The 16,392-nt window shown below is 40.1% G+C and overlaps 4 protein-coding genes across 4 annotated transcripts; all 4 read right to left on the bottom strand.

Annotated features, from left to right (window-relative positions):
* Positions 1-1,580: 1,580 nt before the first annotated feature.
* On the bottom strand, positions 1,581-2,561 carry LOC137629415 (uncharacterized). The gene has a single exon (XM_068360686.1). It carries the CDS (start codon positions 2,559-2,561, stop codon positions 1,581-1,583), a length of 981 nt encoding a protein of 326 aa, XP_068216787.1.
* A 21-nt stretch (positions 2,562-2,582) lies between these two features.
* LOC137629306 (uncharacterized) lies at positions 2,583-4,676 on the bottom strand. Its single transcript, XM_068360593.1, has one exon. The coding sequence runs from the start codon at positions 4,674-4,676 to the stop codon at positions 2,583-2,585; it is 2,094 nt and encodes a 697-aa protein (XP_068216694.1).
* A 4,271-nt stretch (positions 4,677-8,947) lies between these two features.
* Positions 8,948-9,928, bottom strand: LOC137629207 (uncharacterized). Its single transcript, XM_068360506.1, has one exon. It carries the CDS (start codon positions 9,926-9,928, stop codon positions 8,948-8,950), a length of 981 nt encoding a protein of 326 aa, XP_068216607.1.
* A 21-nt stretch (positions 9,929-9,949) lies between these two features.
* LOC137629110 (uncharacterized) lies at positions 9,950-12,043 on the bottom strand. Its single transcript, XM_068360415.1, has one exon. The coding sequence runs from the start codon at positions 12,041-12,043 to the stop codon at positions 9,950-9,952; it is 2,094 nt and encodes a 697-aa protein (XP_068216516.1).
* Between the last annotated feature and the right edge of the window lie 4,349 nt (positions 12,044-16,392).

Raw genomic sequence — 16,392 nt, 5'->3', positions numbered from 1 at the left:
TATATATATATTTAAATGTATGTATATATATATATATATATATATATATATATATATATATATATATATATATACATATATATATAAATATATATATATATATATATATATATATATATATATATATATATATATATGTGTATCTATATATATATATATATATATATACATACATTTAAATATATATATACATATATATATATATATATATATATATATATATAAATATATATAGATATATATATATATATATATATATATATATATATATATATATATATATATATATATATATATATATATATACATATATATAATATATATATATATATATATATATATATATATATGTATATACATACATATATGTATATATACTGTATATTCATATATAAATATATGTATATGCATATATATATATCTATATATATATATATATATATATATATATATATATATATATATATATATATATATTACGAAGCTGGTCTAGGGTCGAGTAAATATTTTTTTCATGTATTTCATTTGTATATAGCCAGCTCGTATGGTGAGTTTCCCTTATGTGATTTGAAGTATATGTAGGTAAATTACGTAAGACTTTCGTCATTCATTAAATTGTATTTTCCATTCAAGTTAGTGTATGTTTACTGGCGCGTTCCAATAAGTTTAAACCATTGACTTGGCAGAAACAAACAAGTGTATCAGGAGCTGATGTTTATTTATTCTCTACCAATCAAAGATGGTGAAAAACTGAAAAATACAAAATAAACCAAATTTTACAATGTGATAAGTAATGTAGGCTAAATAAACTCTGAAAGTTTTGAAAATGTCCAAACAAGGCCATAGAAGTGAAGTTTACAAGTACCGTATGAACAAGTTGTACATGAAACAGTAGAAATTTCAGAAATATCAATATAGATCTATGAATAGTTATATAATTTCACAAGAAAACAAATCAAAATGTTATAGTTACATACGCTGTGGTTAGCCACAAATTGTATCAGCAAACAAGTGGTCCTGTAGATATCTTATAAGGCAGTATTCCTGTATGTAGGTAACACTATACTAATCTTCAGAGAAGTTTGTTTAACCTTTTGAAGACTATCTTTTCTGACACAGACCAGAAACTCAAACCTGTCACAACATAATTACAAGTGTAAACAGTCTGTTGAAGAACCACTCAACAAGCATTGAACACTGGTTCTAAACAATACTTACAAAATACTCAAAATACCAATTATCTCCTTTTACCAAGTTAAAAGAAAATTAACGAAATATACAGTAGGTTTCCACAGATAACATCAGTTGCAATTCTAGACCATGTATAGAAATGTTTGTCAAAATTAACCATTCCTATAAATGCAGAAGTATAAATAACATTTATAATATATAATATACTTTCGAGTCTATTGATCCACCAAAAAGTCACTAGTATTGTGGCACAGAACAAACTTCCTGTATGTCTAAAAACTATTATATCTAATTAAATGAATGTAGCTCAGTACACTCCCCGTCTGATATCTACTGGATATCACTATATACAATAATAAATATTGGATACAATGTCACTAAATACAGAATTATAGACAGTTCTCTACAAGAAGAATCATATCCACGATTGGACGTGTGTAGATGGTCGGTTTACCGTTGACGATGGTACGCACTTCAGCTTTCCGGACATGATCGTCGGAACTTTTCAGAGGATTCATTATTACACCCATTGGCCATTGGGTACGACATAAGTTTTTGTCCTTGAGTAGGACCACATCTCCTTTGACAAGATCTCGGCGATGCTCAATCCATTTCTGACGTTGCTGTAATAACGGTAAATACTCCTTTCTCCAACGAGACCAAAAGATACTGGCTAAAGCTTGCACACGTTTCCACTCTACAAGATGCAAGTCTCTTTCATTGAAGTCTCCTAATTGATCCGATGTGAAGATATAATCTGTCTTCTGAGTTAATAACATAGTTGGTGTTAAGATTAATGGGTTTTCTGGATCTGTTGACACAGGTACTAGAGGCCTGGAGTTAATTATCACCGACACTTCTGTCAGGAACGTGTTTAGGACATCATGTGTTAGGCTTTTTCCGGTATGGTTTAACAACATGGAGTCTAGTATCCTCCTGGTGATGCCAATCATCCTTTCCCATGCTCCTCCCATGTGAGAGGAATGGGGTGGATTAAAGATCCAAGTAGTTCCTGAATTGTACAAGAATTTCCTGAAAGGTCCATCCTCGACGTTAATAGAGTCTATTCTCAGCTTGTCGACTGCACCAATAAAATTAGTTCCACGGTCGGACCGGAATATTTTCACTTGACCTCTTAGAGATATAAATCGTCTGACGGCGTTAATAAAAGCCGAGGAGCTCATCTCTTCAATAAGCTCGATATGAACAGCTCTGGTTACTAGGCAAGAAAAAAGTATAGCCCAACGCTTGGAGTTAGCATATCCACCGCGAGTTCTACGTGAAACTATTGTCCATGGTCCAAAGGCATCTACTCCTACATTTGTAAATGGAGGTGATGGCTCAAGACGATCCTCCGGTAAATAAGACATGATTTGACCCTCCGTCTTTCCTCATAGCTTACGACATGTCACACACTTGTGAATGAATGATGAAATCAAGCGTTTCCCTCCAACAATCCAGAGTCCAGCGGATCTAACTGCTCCATCAGTGAAGTGTCTGCCCTGATGTCTGACTTTACCGTGGTAGTGTCTGACTAACAGCATTGCTATATGATGACGTCCTGGTACAATTATGGGTTTCTTTTCTTTCAAACTCAAGTCAGAATTGACTATTCGGCCTCCTACTCGTAGCATCCCTTGTTCGTCCAAGAATGGATTGAGGTTGGCTATCTGACTGCACTTTGGTACCGGTTCATTTTGCTGAAGACAGTCCATTTCCACTCGGTAAACTTCTGATTGTACTGACCTTATGATGAAGTTTTCAGCGTTGATATAACTGTCCACTGAAGTTAAAGACGGTGTCTCTACTGCCTTGTGTGAACGGCAGAACCGTTTTAAAAAGGCAACTCCTCGTACAAGTGAGTCCCAAGTAGAGAAATGTAGGAATCTGTCTATTCCTATATTGTGAGCAAGTGTAGCACATGTCTTCTTTATGTCCACATTTATGCAAACTTCCTTGTCACTGTCTGGATCGACAAGCTGAAACTTAGTCTCAGAAGCTTCCTCCTGTTGCAAAGTAAGATGCTTTGGTCCAAATAACCATTCGCTATTGTGAATTTCATGAGCTTCAAAGGATCTAGTTGCTGAATCAGCTGGGTTATGGTGCGTTGGCACGTAGTTCCACTGGCTAGAATCAGAGAATCTTCTGATACGCTCCACTCTGTTTGCTACGTAAGTGTAGAATCTCCTGGTTTCATTGTTGATATAGCCTAAGACAACTTTACTGTCTGTGTGGTACTTGACTGTTTCTATGCTTATATCTAGGTTATCTGTAATGTACTGTGCAATTTCTATAGCTAACACAGCTGCACATAATTCCAGACGTGGAATGGTATGGCCACCAGTCGGTGCAACCTTTGCTTTCCCGAGAACAAAACCCAAACTGGGTATACCACTGATGTCGGTTGTACGGAGGTATGCAACAGCTGCTATGGCTTTTTCGGATGCATCAGAGAAGACATGAAGCTCCTTGGAGACAGTTTCACTGAGGTAAGGCACATAAGTACGCGGTATGCGTAGCTTTTCAAGTTCCTGCAAGGTGTTTCTCCAAGATATCCACTCTGTGGCTGTTTCGTCTGAGAGGGGTTGGTCCCAATCAACAGTCTCTGAAACTAGCTTTCTGAGTAAAAGTTTACCATGTATTATGATTGGAGCTAGGAATCCGAGCGGATCATAGATGCTGTTAACCGTCGAAAGTATTCCTCTCCGTGTTATAGGTTTATTTTCAGATGACAACTGAAACAAGAACTCATCCGTATTTACATCCCAGCTTAATCCTAGACTATTTTGTAAAGGCTTACTGTCGGCCTCTAGGTCTAGGTCCTTCAGGTTTGATGCCAGATCGTTGGCTGGAAAGGCTTTCATGACTTCCTCAGAATTTGACGCGATTTTGTGAAGCCTTAGGTTCCCATACATGGCTAGTGCCCTTTGTGTGTCTTTTATGAGATTGATAGCTTCCTCTTTGGTAGTGCATGATGTAAGGCCATCGTCTACATAGAAGTTTCTTGACACAAATTGCGTTACCCGGTTGCCGAAATCTTTTCCTGACGCCTGAGCAGTTTTCCTCAGTCCGAGCGTGGCAACGGCTGGTGACGTACTATTTCCGAACACATGAACTCTCTTGCGGTATACAACAAGGTCATTGTCAATGTCATTATCTTTATGCCACAGGAATCGCAGATAGTTGCGGTGGTCTTCCCTTACTAGGAAACAGTGAAACATGTGCTGGATATCAGCTGTTACTGCCACCATTTCTTTGCGGAAACGTATAAGCACTCCTAAAAGATCGTTGGTTAGGTTTGGGCCAGTCAGCAAAACACTGTTAAGCGATACTCCATGACATTTAGCAGAGGAATCAAACACACCTCTGATCTGGTCAGGTTTCCTAGGATGGTAGACACCAAATAATGGTAAGTACCAGCACTCTTCGTGATCTTTGAGTGGTGGAGCAAGCTCTGCGTGGTTATTGTCGAAAATCTTACTCATGAATGTGAGAAAGTGTTCCTGTTTTACCGGGTTTCTTCACAGACTGGCATCTAATAGCATGGCCCGTTGAAGAGCTTGCTGTCTGTTGTTTGGCAGAGACTGGCGTGGTACACGGAACGGTAACGGTGCTACCCAACTTCCGCTGGCGTCTCTCACAAATTCATTGTCCATTTGCTTTAGGAACATTTTGTCCTCATAAGACATTGCTGGCTTGTCGTCATTCTTTGTTTTCTCAAATATAGACGAATGCGTATCCTGTTTTATGGGATCCGAGTAGTTTTCTTTGATATCAAAATTGTTGATACATGGTTCAAACATTGATGGCTGTCCATTTGGTAAGATGTTGGTTAATTTGATATTAAGTTCAATTGGGATGTGTTGCTTGTTGATACAAGTTTCTCCTATAATCACCCATCCAAGTTTTAGCTGCTGAGCATATGGAGCCCTTTGAGAACCAAAGCGCTGATCAATCACATGGTGTGCCTCTATAAGATCTCTTCCAATTAACAGTAGAATTTGACAGTTATCATCAATAGGTGGGATGTTGTCTCTGATATCCATTAAGTGAGGATAATGCATTGCGACTTTCGGTGTAGGAATTTCATCTCGATTGTTGGGAATGTGATCACATTCTATTAAGGTTGGCAGATCTAATCTCGTGACACCCTGTATCGATTCTATGACGAAGCTTCTCCCTCTTCTGCCTGAAGTAACTACTCTGCCAGAGCATGTCGATAGAGTGTAGTTTTCTGGCTTGTCCCATACGTTGAATAGATTGAAAAAGTCGGGTGAGGCGAGAGACCGATTACTTTGGTCATCAATAATGGCATACATTCGCACAACCTTGTCTGGACTGTCCTTGTGGAACACCTTCACTGGGAGTATTTTTGCACATGATTTACCACCATAATAATCCTTGCAGATCTCTGTGCAAGAAGAGTTGATTGAAGTTGTCTTAGTTTCAGCCATTTCAGCATGCTCCCCGCCGTGAGCTGCTTGGGGAATGTCCTTTGATAATTTCCCTCCAGTAACATGTAGTGCTGTAGCATGCTGTTTGCTTCCACATTCCTTGCAAGATATCTTGGCATTGCAGTTTCGGCTTATATGTGTGGTTGATTCGCAGCACTTGTAGCATACATTATTTTCCTTCAGTAGTTTTTTGCGTTCTTCTATAGACTTCATTCTGAACCCACGACATTCATTCAATAGATGTTTAGTTTTGTGAAGAATGCATACGTTCTTTTCTTCTCTAGAACTTTCAGGTTTTTGGTCAACTGCTGTCTTACGGACATTTATCTTGGTGTTGAACTGAGGTACACTCCGTGGCAAGGTCCCCTTTGCTGATGATGTAATGTTCGACTCAAGGTCGAGTCCCGGGTCGTTCTTTATCCGACTCATTTCTCTGATAAAGGAAGTAAATTCCTTGAAGGGAGGAAAGGCAACATTGTGCTGTGATTTATACCTGGAAGCTCTCATCACCCACTTCTCCTGAAGTCCGTATGGTAATTTACTGACGATAGGTTTGATCCTGGAGGAAGAGTCAAAGTAGGCAAGCAAACATCTGAGTTTTGGGTTTTCTTTATAGTATTCTATTTCAGACAGAATATCAGAAAGCTCGTACAGGCGTTTGTTGTCTTTATTCGTGAGTTTTGGAAACTGAACAAGTTTATTCTTGATGGATGCTTCCACCATTTCTGGGGTGCCGTAACGCTCATCAAGTCTCTGCCACAGTCTTTGTAAGCCCCTGCTAGGGTTGTCTGCATTAGACAATCTTATACTTATGGCATGCTTTGACGACTCCGCTCCTAGGCACTTGACCAAAAGATCCAACTGTTCAGAATCCGACACCTGCAGTTCCCCGATAACGCACTTAAAACTTCCTTTCCATACGTGGTAGGATTCTGCCTGGTCATTAAAATTAGTCAGTCGAGAAAATAATAAATCTTTGCGCAAGAGAAATTTGGATATTTCTGATGTAGTACTGGTATCCTGGCTGTAATTCACATTAGCCACAGGAACGTTCGCCATCGGGTTTGTGGCAAGGAACTCTGGTATACTATCCTGTTTTTTACTAAAAGTAGTAGGTCTCGGTACAGGAGCAGTTGTACTTTCTGGAAGTGCTGAGTCTATGGGTAAGACAGAATGTACCACAGGTAGCAGACTCTGATTCACAGTTAGAATGAAAACAGGAGCGTTGTAGTTAAGCTGTGCTGTTACTGGGGTCTGAGTCTTGTCTTGCTGGTTAGCTGGTTCTGGAAACTCGACTAGACCAGGGTGATTTTTAACAAAGTTTTGTACACGTTGCAGTGGGTCTTCAGTCTCCTCAGGAAGATGGCTTACTGCCTGACTGTCGTCACATTCTAGGACACGTGCTTCGGCCTCCGCAGCAGCAGCTTCTCTTTGAATCTCGAGAAGGTTCAAGGTGGCCTTCAGTTCAGCCTTCTCCCGGTCAGCATGAGCAGCTTCCTGTTCAAGTTCTAATTTTCTAAGTGTGACTTGTTCTTCTAACATAGCCTCTTGCTTAAAGATCATGGCTTGTTTTTCTGCATAGGCAATTTTTACCCTGGCGGCCTCCGCTTTGGCCCCCTTTCTCCGTGCTAGACTTGACAAATCAGATCCTCTAGAGCACCCATTTTCTGAAGTCCTGATGCTCTTTGATGATCTTGACTTTGTATATTGTGCTTGTGTCAGGTTGCGAAAGTGATCGTGGAGTAATGTAATTACAAGGTTCACTTTTGCTGAACGAACTTCCGTGAGAGATGTACATGAATTTAGGTCCTTGATACTTTCTAGCATCTTCATTCCTTTCAGAAAGGCTCCATACTCATCTACCAGTCTTTGGTGCTTAGTGTAGGACTGTAGGAGTTTTTCCTGAGCCTCGAGCAACAACTGAACGTCATTAGGTGGTGTTCTTACCTCCTCTAACTGGGGTTGTATCTCTGACCAAAGGTCCTCTAGTTGCTGACAGAATTTGTCACGCCTCTCAATGTAGGCCTCCTGACCTCTTTGTGTTAGACTACGTGCATGTCTGGTCTCAGGTTGAGCCCCTGGAATTTCATCCAACTGCTTAGTGTCAAACTCTGATCTCCTGATCGTTTCAGGATTCTGTTCCCCGTCCGCCACTTTTGCGTTCTGTTCTTCCTGGTCCATTTTAAGAATTACTCGTTGATGTATGACCAACACTTAACACTGGCGAAACGATTGTCCACCTCTGGCACAAACGCTCTGTTGCTATATGTTGACACTGTGTTGCATACTATCGTCGTAACAGCTACGGACAGCTTTGTCGACAGGACAGGTGCAGGACACAACAGGCAGGTTGTAGCTTTTTCACTTTATTGGCACGTTCCAATAAGTTTAAACCATTGACTTGGCAGAAACAAACAAGTGTATCAGGAGCTGATGTTTATTTATTCTCTACCAATCAAAGATGGTGAAAAACTGAAAAATACAAAATAAACCAAATTTTACAATGTGATAAGTAATGTAGGCTAAATAAACTCTGAAAGTTTTGGAAATGTCCAAACAAGGCCATAGAAGTGAAGTTTACAAGTACCGTATGAACAAGTTGTACATGAAACAGTAGAAATTTCAGAAATATCAATATAGATCTATGAATAGTTATATAATTTCACAAGAAAACAAATCAAAATGTTATAGTTACATACGCTGTGGTTAGCCACAAATTGTATCAGCAAACAAGTGGTCCTGTAGATATCTTATAAGGCAGTATTCCTGTATGTAGGTAACACTATACTAATCTTCAGAGAAGTTTGTTTAACCTTTTGAAGACTATCTTTTCTGACACAGACCAGAAACTCAAACCTGTCACAACATAATTACAAGTGTAAACAGTCTGTTGAAGAACCACTCAACAAGCATTGAACACTGGTTCTAAACAATACTTACAAAATACTCAAAATACCAATTATCTCCTTTTACCAAGTTAAAAGAAAATTAACGAAATATACAGTAGGTTTCCACAGATAACATCAGTTGCAATTCTAGACCATGTATAGAAATGTTTGTCAAAATTAACCATTCCTATAAATGCAGAAGTATAAATAACATTTATAATATATAATATACTTTCGAGTCTATTGATCCACCAAAAAGTCACTAGTATTGTGGCACAGAACAAACTTCCTGTATGTCTAAAAACTATTATATCTAATTAAATGAATGTAGCTCAGTACACTCCCCGTCTGATATCTACTGGATATCACTATATCAAATAATAAATATTGGATACAATGTCACTAAATACAGAATTATAGACAGTTCTCTACAAGAAGAATCATATCCACGATTGGACGTGTGTAGATGGTCGGTTTACCGTTGACGATGGTACGCACTTCAGCTTTCCGGACATGATCGTCGGAACTTTTCAGAGGATTCATTATTACACCCATTGGCCATTGGGTACGACATAAGTTTTTGTCCTTGAGTAGGACCACATCTCCTTTGACAAGATCTCGGCGATGCCCAATCCATTTCTGACGTTGCTGTAATAACGGTAAATACTCCTTTCTCCAACGAGACCAAAAGATACTGGCTAAAGCTTGCACACGTTTCCACTCTACAAGATGCAAGTCTCTTTCATTGAAGTCTCCTAATTGATCCGATGTGAAGATATAATCTGTCTTCTGAGTTAATAACATAGTTGGTGTTAAGATTAATGGGTTTTCTGGATCTGTTGACACAGGTACTAGAGGCCTGGAGTTAATTATCACCGACACTTCTGTCAGGAACGTGTTTAGGACATCATGTGTTAGGCTTTTTCCGGTATGGTTTAACAACATGGAGTCTAGTATCCTCCTGGTGATGCCAATCATCCTTTCCCATGCTCCTCCCATGTGAGAGGAATGGGGTGGATTAAAGATCCAAGTAGTTCCTGAATTGTACAAGAATTTCCTGAAAGGTCCATCCTCGACGTTAATAGAGTCTATTCTCAGCTTGTCGACTGCACCAATAAAATTAGTTCCACGGTCGGACCGGAATATTTTCACTTGACCTCTTAGAGATATAAATCGTCTGACGGCGTTAATAAAAGCCGAGGAGCTCATCTCTTCAATAAGCTCGATATGAACAGCTCTGGTTACTAGGCAAGAAAAAAGTATAGCCCAACGCTTGGAGTTAGCATATCCACCGCGAGTTCTACGTGAAACTATTGTCCATGGTCCAAAGGCATCTACTCCTACATTTGTAAATGGAGGTGATGGCTCAAGACGATCCTCCGGTAAATAAGACATGATTTGACCCTCCGTCTTTCCTCATAGCTTACGACATGTCACACACTTGTGAATGAATGATGAAATCAAGCGTTTCCCTCCAACAATCCAGAGTCCAGCGGATCTAACTGCTCCATCAGTGAAGTGTCTGCCCTGATGTCTGACTTTACCGTGGTAGTGTCTGACTAACAGCATTGCTATATGATGACGTCCTGGTACAATTATGGGTTTCTTTTCTTTCAAACTCAAGTCAGAATTGACTATTCGGCCTCCTACTCGTAGCATCCCTTGTTCGTCCAAGAATGGATTGAGGTTGGCTATCTGACTGCACTTTGGTACCGGTTCATTTTGCTGAAGACAGTCCATTTCCACTCGGTAAACTTCTGATTGTACTGACCTTATGATGAAGTTTTCAGCGTTGATATAACTGTCCACTGAAGTTAAAGACGGTGTCTCTACTGCCTTGTGTGAACGGCAGAACCGTTTTAAAAAGGCAACTCCTCGTACAAGTGAGTCCCAAGTAGAGAAATGTAGGAATCTGTCTATTCCTATATTGTGAGCAAGTGTAGCACATGTCTTCTTTATGTCCACATTTATGCAAACTTCCTTGTCACTGTCTGGATCGACAAGCTGAAACTTAGTCTCAGAAGCTTCCTCCTGTTGCAAAGTAAGATGCTTTGGTCCAAATAACCATTCGCTATTGTGAATTTCATGAGCTTCAAAGGATCTAGTTGCTGAATCAGCTGGGTTATGGTGCGTTGGCACGTAGTTCCACTGGCTAGAATCAGAGAATCTTCTGATACGCTCCACTCTGTTTGCTACGTAAGTGTAGAATCTCCTGGTTTCATTGTTGATATAGCCTAAGACAACTTTACTGTCTGTGTGGTACTTGACTGTTTCTATGCTTATATCTAGGTTATCTGTAATGTACTGTGCAATTTCTATAGCTAACACAGCTGCACATAATTCCAGACGTGGAATGGTATGGCCACCAGTCGGTGCAACCTTTGCTTTCCCGAGAACAAAACCCAAACTGGGTATACCACTGATGTCGGTTGTACGGAGGTATGCAACAGCTGCTATGGCTTTTTCGGATGCATCAGAGAAGACATGAAGCTCCTTGGAGACAGTTTCACTGAGGTAAGGCACATAAGTACGCGGTATGCGTAGCTTTTCAAGTTCCTGCAAGGTGTTTCTCCAAGATATCCACTCTGTGGCTGTTTCGTCTGAGAGGGGTTGGTCCCAATCAACAGTCTCTGAAACTAGCTTTCTGAGTAAAAGTTTACCATGTATTATGATTGGAGCTAGGAATCCGAGCGGATCATAGATGCTGTTAACCGTCGAAAGTATTCCTCTCCGTGTTATAGGTTTATTTTCAGATGACAACTGAAACAAGAACTCATCCGTATTTACATCCCAGCTTAATCCTAGACTATTTTGTAAAGGCTTACTGTCGGCCTCTAGGTCTAGGTCCTTCAGGTTTGATGCCAGATCGTTGGCTGGAAAGGCTTTCATGACTTCCTCAGAATTTGACGCGATTTTGTGAAGCCTTAGGTTCCCATACATGGCTAGTGCCCTTTGTGTGTCTTTTATGAGATTGATAGCTTCCTCTTTGGTAGTGCATGATGTAAGGCCATCGTCTACATAGAAGTTTCTTGACACAAATTGCGTTACCCGGTTGCCGAAATCTTTTCCTGACGCCTGAGCAGTTTTCCTCAGTCCGAGCGTGGCAACGGCTGGTGACGTACTATTTCCGAACACATGAACTCTCTTGCGGTATACAACAAGGTCATTGTCAATGTCATTATCTTTATGCCACAGGAATCGCAGATAGTTGCGGTGGTCTTCCCTTACTAGGAAACAGTGAAACATGTGCTGGATATCAGCTGTTACTGCCACCATTTCTTTGCGGAAACGTATAAGCACTCCTAAAAGATCGTTGGTTAGGTTTGGGCCAGTCAGCAAAACACTGTTAAGCGATACTCCATGACATTTAGCAGAGGAATCAAACACACCTCTGATCTGGTCAGGTTTCCTAGGATGGTAGACACCAAATAATGGTAAGTACCAGCACTCTTCGTGATCTTTGAGGGGTGGAGCAAGCTCTGCGTGGTTATTGTCGAAAATCTTACTCATGAATGTGAGAAAGTGTTCCTGTTTTACCGGGTTTCTTCACAGACTGGCATCTAATAGCATGGCCCGTTGAAGAGCTTGCTGTCTGTTGTTTGGCAGAGACTGGCGTGGTACACGGAACGGTAACGGTGCTACCCAACTTCCGCTGGCGTCTCTCACAAATTCATTGTCCATTTGCTTTAGGAACATTTTGTCCTCATAAGACATTGCTGGCTTGTCGTCATTCTTTGTTTTCTCAAATATAGACGAATGCGTATCCTGTTTTATGGGATCCGAGTAGTTTTCTTTGATATCAAAATTGTTGATACATGGTTCAAACATTGATGGCTGTCCATTTGGTAAGATGTTGGTTAATTTGATATTAAGTTCAATTGGGATGTGTTGCTTGTTGATACAAGTTTCTCCTATAATCACCCATCCAAGTTTTAGCTGCTGAGCATATGGAGCCCTTTGAGAACCAAAGCGCTGATCAATCACATGGTGTGCCTCTATAAGATCTCTTCCAATTAACAGTAGAATTTGACAGTTATCATCAATAGGTGGGATGTTGTCTCTGATATCCATTAAGTGAGGATAATGCATTGCGACTTCCGGTGTAGGAATTTCATCTCGATTGTTGGGAATGTGATCACATTCTATTAAGGTTGGCAGATCTAATCTCGTGTCACCCTGTATCGATTCTATGACGAAGCTTCTCCCTCTTCTGCCTGAAGTAACTACTCTGCCAGAGCATGTCGATAGAGTGTAGTTTTCTGGCTTGTCCCATACGTTGAATAGATTGAAAAAGTCGGGTGAGGCGAGAGACCGATTACTTTGGTCATCAATAATGGCATACATTCGCACAACCTTGTCTGGACTGTCCTTGTGGAACACCTTCACTGGGAGTATTTTTGCACATGATTTACCACCATAATAATCCTTGCAGATCTCTGTGCAAGAAGAGTTGATTGAAGTTGTCTTAGTTTCAGCCATTTCAGCATGCTCCCCGCCGTGAGCTGCTTGGGGAATGTCCTTTGATAATTTCCCTCCAGTAACATGTAGTGCTGTAGCATGCTGTTTGCTTCCACATTCCTTGCAAGATATCTTGGCATTGCAGTTTCGGCTTATATGTGTGGTTGATTCGCAGCACTTGTAGCATACATTATTTTCCTTCAGTAGTTTTTTGCGTTCTTCTATAGACTTCATTCTGAACCCACGACATTCATTCAATAGATGTTTAGTTTTGTGAAGAATGCATACGTTCTTTTCTTCTCTAGAACTTTCAGGTTTTTGGTCAACTGCTGTCTTACGGACATTTATCTTGGTGTTGAACTGAGGTACACTCCGTGGCAAGGTCCCCTTTGCTGATGATGTAATGTTCGACTCAAGGTCGAGTCCCGGGTCGTTCTTTATCCGACTCATTTCTCTGATAAAGGAAGTAAATTCCTTGAAGGGAGGAAAGGCAACATTGTGCTGTGATTTATACCTGGAAGCTCTCATCACCCACTTCTCCTGAAGTCCGTATGGTAATTTACTGACGATAGGTTTGATCCTGGAGGAAGAGTCAAAGTAGGCAAGCAAACATCTGAGTTTTGGGTTTTCTTTATAGTATTCTATTTCAGACAGAATATCAGAAAGCTCGTACAGGCGTTTGTTGTCTTTATTCGTGAGTTTTGGAAACTGAACAAGTTTATTCTTGATGGATGCTTCCACCATTTCTGGGGTGCCGTAACGCTCATCAAGTCTCTGCCACAGTCTTTGTAAGCCCCTGCTAGGGTTGTCTGCATTAGACAATCTTATACTTATGGCATGCTTTGACGACTCCGCTCCTAGGCACTTGACCAAAAGATCCAACTGTTCAGAATCCGACACCTGCAGTTCCACGATAACGCACTTAAAACTTCCTTTCCATACGTGGTAGGATTCTGCCTGGTCATTAAAATTAGTCAGTCGAGAAAATAATAAATCTTTGCGCAAGAGAAATTTGGATATTTCTGATGTAGTACTGGTATCCTGGCTGTAATTCACATTAGCCACAGGAACGTTCGCCATCGGGTTTGTGGCAAGGAACTCTGGTATACTATCCTGTTTTTTACTAAAAGTAGTAGGTCTCGGTACAGGAGCAGTTGTACTTTCTGGAAGTGCTGAGTCTATGGGTAAGACAGAATGTACCACAGGTAGCAGACTCTGATTCACAGTTAGAATGAAAACAGGAGCGTTGTAGTTAAGCTGTGCTGTTACTGGGGTCTGAGTCTTGTCTTGCTGGTTAGCTGGTTCTGGAAACTCGACTAGACCAGGGTGATTTTTAACAAAGTTTTGTACACGTTGCAGTGGGTCTTCAGTCTCCTCAGGAAGATGGCTTACTGCCTGACTGTCGTCACATTCTAGGACACGTGCTTCGGCCTCCGCAGCAGCAGCTTCTCTTTGAATCTCGAGAAGGTTCAAGGTGGCCTTCAGTTCAGCCTTCTCCCGGTCAGCATGAGCAGCTTCCTGTTCAAGTTCTAATTTTCTAAGTGTGACTTGTTCTTCTAACATAGCCTCTTGCTTAAAGATCATGGCTTGTTTTTCTGCATAGGCAATTTTTACCCTGGCGGCCTCTGCTTTGGCCCCCTTTCTCCGTGCTAGACTTGACAAATCAGATCCTCTAGAGCACCCATTTTCTGAAGTCCTGATGCTCTTTGATGATCTTGACTTTGTATATTGTGCTTGTGTCAGGTTGCGAAAGTGATCGTGGAGTAATGTAATTACAAGGTTCACTTTTGCTGAACGAACTTCCGTGAGAGATGTACATGAATTTAGGTCCTTGATACTTTCTAGCATCTTCATTCCTTTCAGAAAGGCTCCATACTCATCTACCAGTCTTTGGTGCTTAGTGTAGGACTGTAGGAGTTTTTCCTGAGCCTCGAGCAACAACTGAACGTCATTAGGTGGTGTTCTTACCTCCTCTAACTGGGGTTGTATCTCTGACCAAAGGTCCTCTAGTTGCTGACAGAATTTGTCACGCCTCTCAATGTAGGCCTCCTGACCTCTTTGTGTTAGACTACGTGCATGTCTGGTCTCAGGTTGAGCCCCTGGAATTTCATCCGACTGCTTAGTGTCAAACTCTGATCTCCTGATCGTTTCAGGATTCTGTTCCCCGTCCGCCACTTTTGCGTTCTGTTCTTCCTGGTCCATTTTAAGAATTACTCGTTGATGTATGACCAACACTTAACACTGGCGAAACGATTGTCCACCTCTGGCACAAACGCTCTGTTGCTATATGTTGACACTGTGTTGCATACTATCGTCGTAACAGCTACGGACAGCTTTGTCGACAGGACAGGTGCAGGACACAACAGGCAGGTTGTAGCTTTTTCACTTTATTGGCACGTTCCAATAAGTTTAAACCATTGACTTGGCAGAAACAAACAAGTGTATCAGGAGCTGATGTTTATTTATTCTCTACCAATCAAAGATGGTGAAAAACTGAAAAATACAAAATAAACCAAATTTTACAATGTGATAAGTAATGTAGGCTAAATAAACTCTGAAAGTTTTGAAATGTCCAAACAAGGCCATAGAAGTGAAGTTTACAAGTACCGTATGAACAAGTTGTACATGAAACAGTAGAAATTTCAGAAATATCAATATAGATCTATGAATAGTTATATAATTTCACAAGAAAACAAATCAAAATGTTATAGTTACATACGCTGTGGTTAGCCACAAATTGTATCAGCAAACAAGTGGTCCTGTAGATATCTTATAAGGCAGTATTCCTGTATGTAGGTAACACTATACTAATCTTCAGAGAAGTTTGTTTAACCTTTTGAAGACTATCTTTTCTGACACAGACCAGAAACTCAAACCTGTCACAACATAATTACAAGTGTAAACAGTCTGTTGAAGAACCACTCAACAAGCATTGAACACTGGTTCTAAACAATACTTACAAAATACTCAAAATACCAATTATCTCCTTTTACCAAGTTAAAAGAAAATTAACGAAATATACAGTAGGTTTCCACAGATAACACCAGTTGCAATTCTAGACCATGTATAGAAATGTTTGTCAAAATTAACCATTCCTATAAATGCAGAAGTATAAATAACATTTATAATATATAATATACTTTCGAGTCTATTGATCCACCAAAAAGTCACTAGTATTGTGGCACAGAACAAACTTCCTGTATGTCTAAAAACTATTATATCTAATTAAATGAATGTAGCTCAGTACAATATGTAAATTTACGTATTTTAAAGAATTAATTCTTACTTCACGTATTTTGTTACGAAGTCATAGGTAATCACGTCTATGTATACTGTACGAACCATACAAGGTTTGAAAACGAGTACTTGTGTAATTTTCAATGTTTTCACGAGGTATCGTG

Source organism: Palaemon carinicauda, chromosome 1, assembly GCF_036898095.1.
Source record: "Palaemon carinicauda isolate YSFRI2023 chromosome 1, ASM3689809v2, whole genome shotgun sequence".
NCBI classification, from domain to species: Eukaryota; Metazoa; Arthropoda; class Malacostraca; order Decapoda; family Palaemonidae; genus Palaemon; species Palaemon carinicauda.
This window is presented reverse-complemented; position numbering and strand designations above follow the sequence as displayed.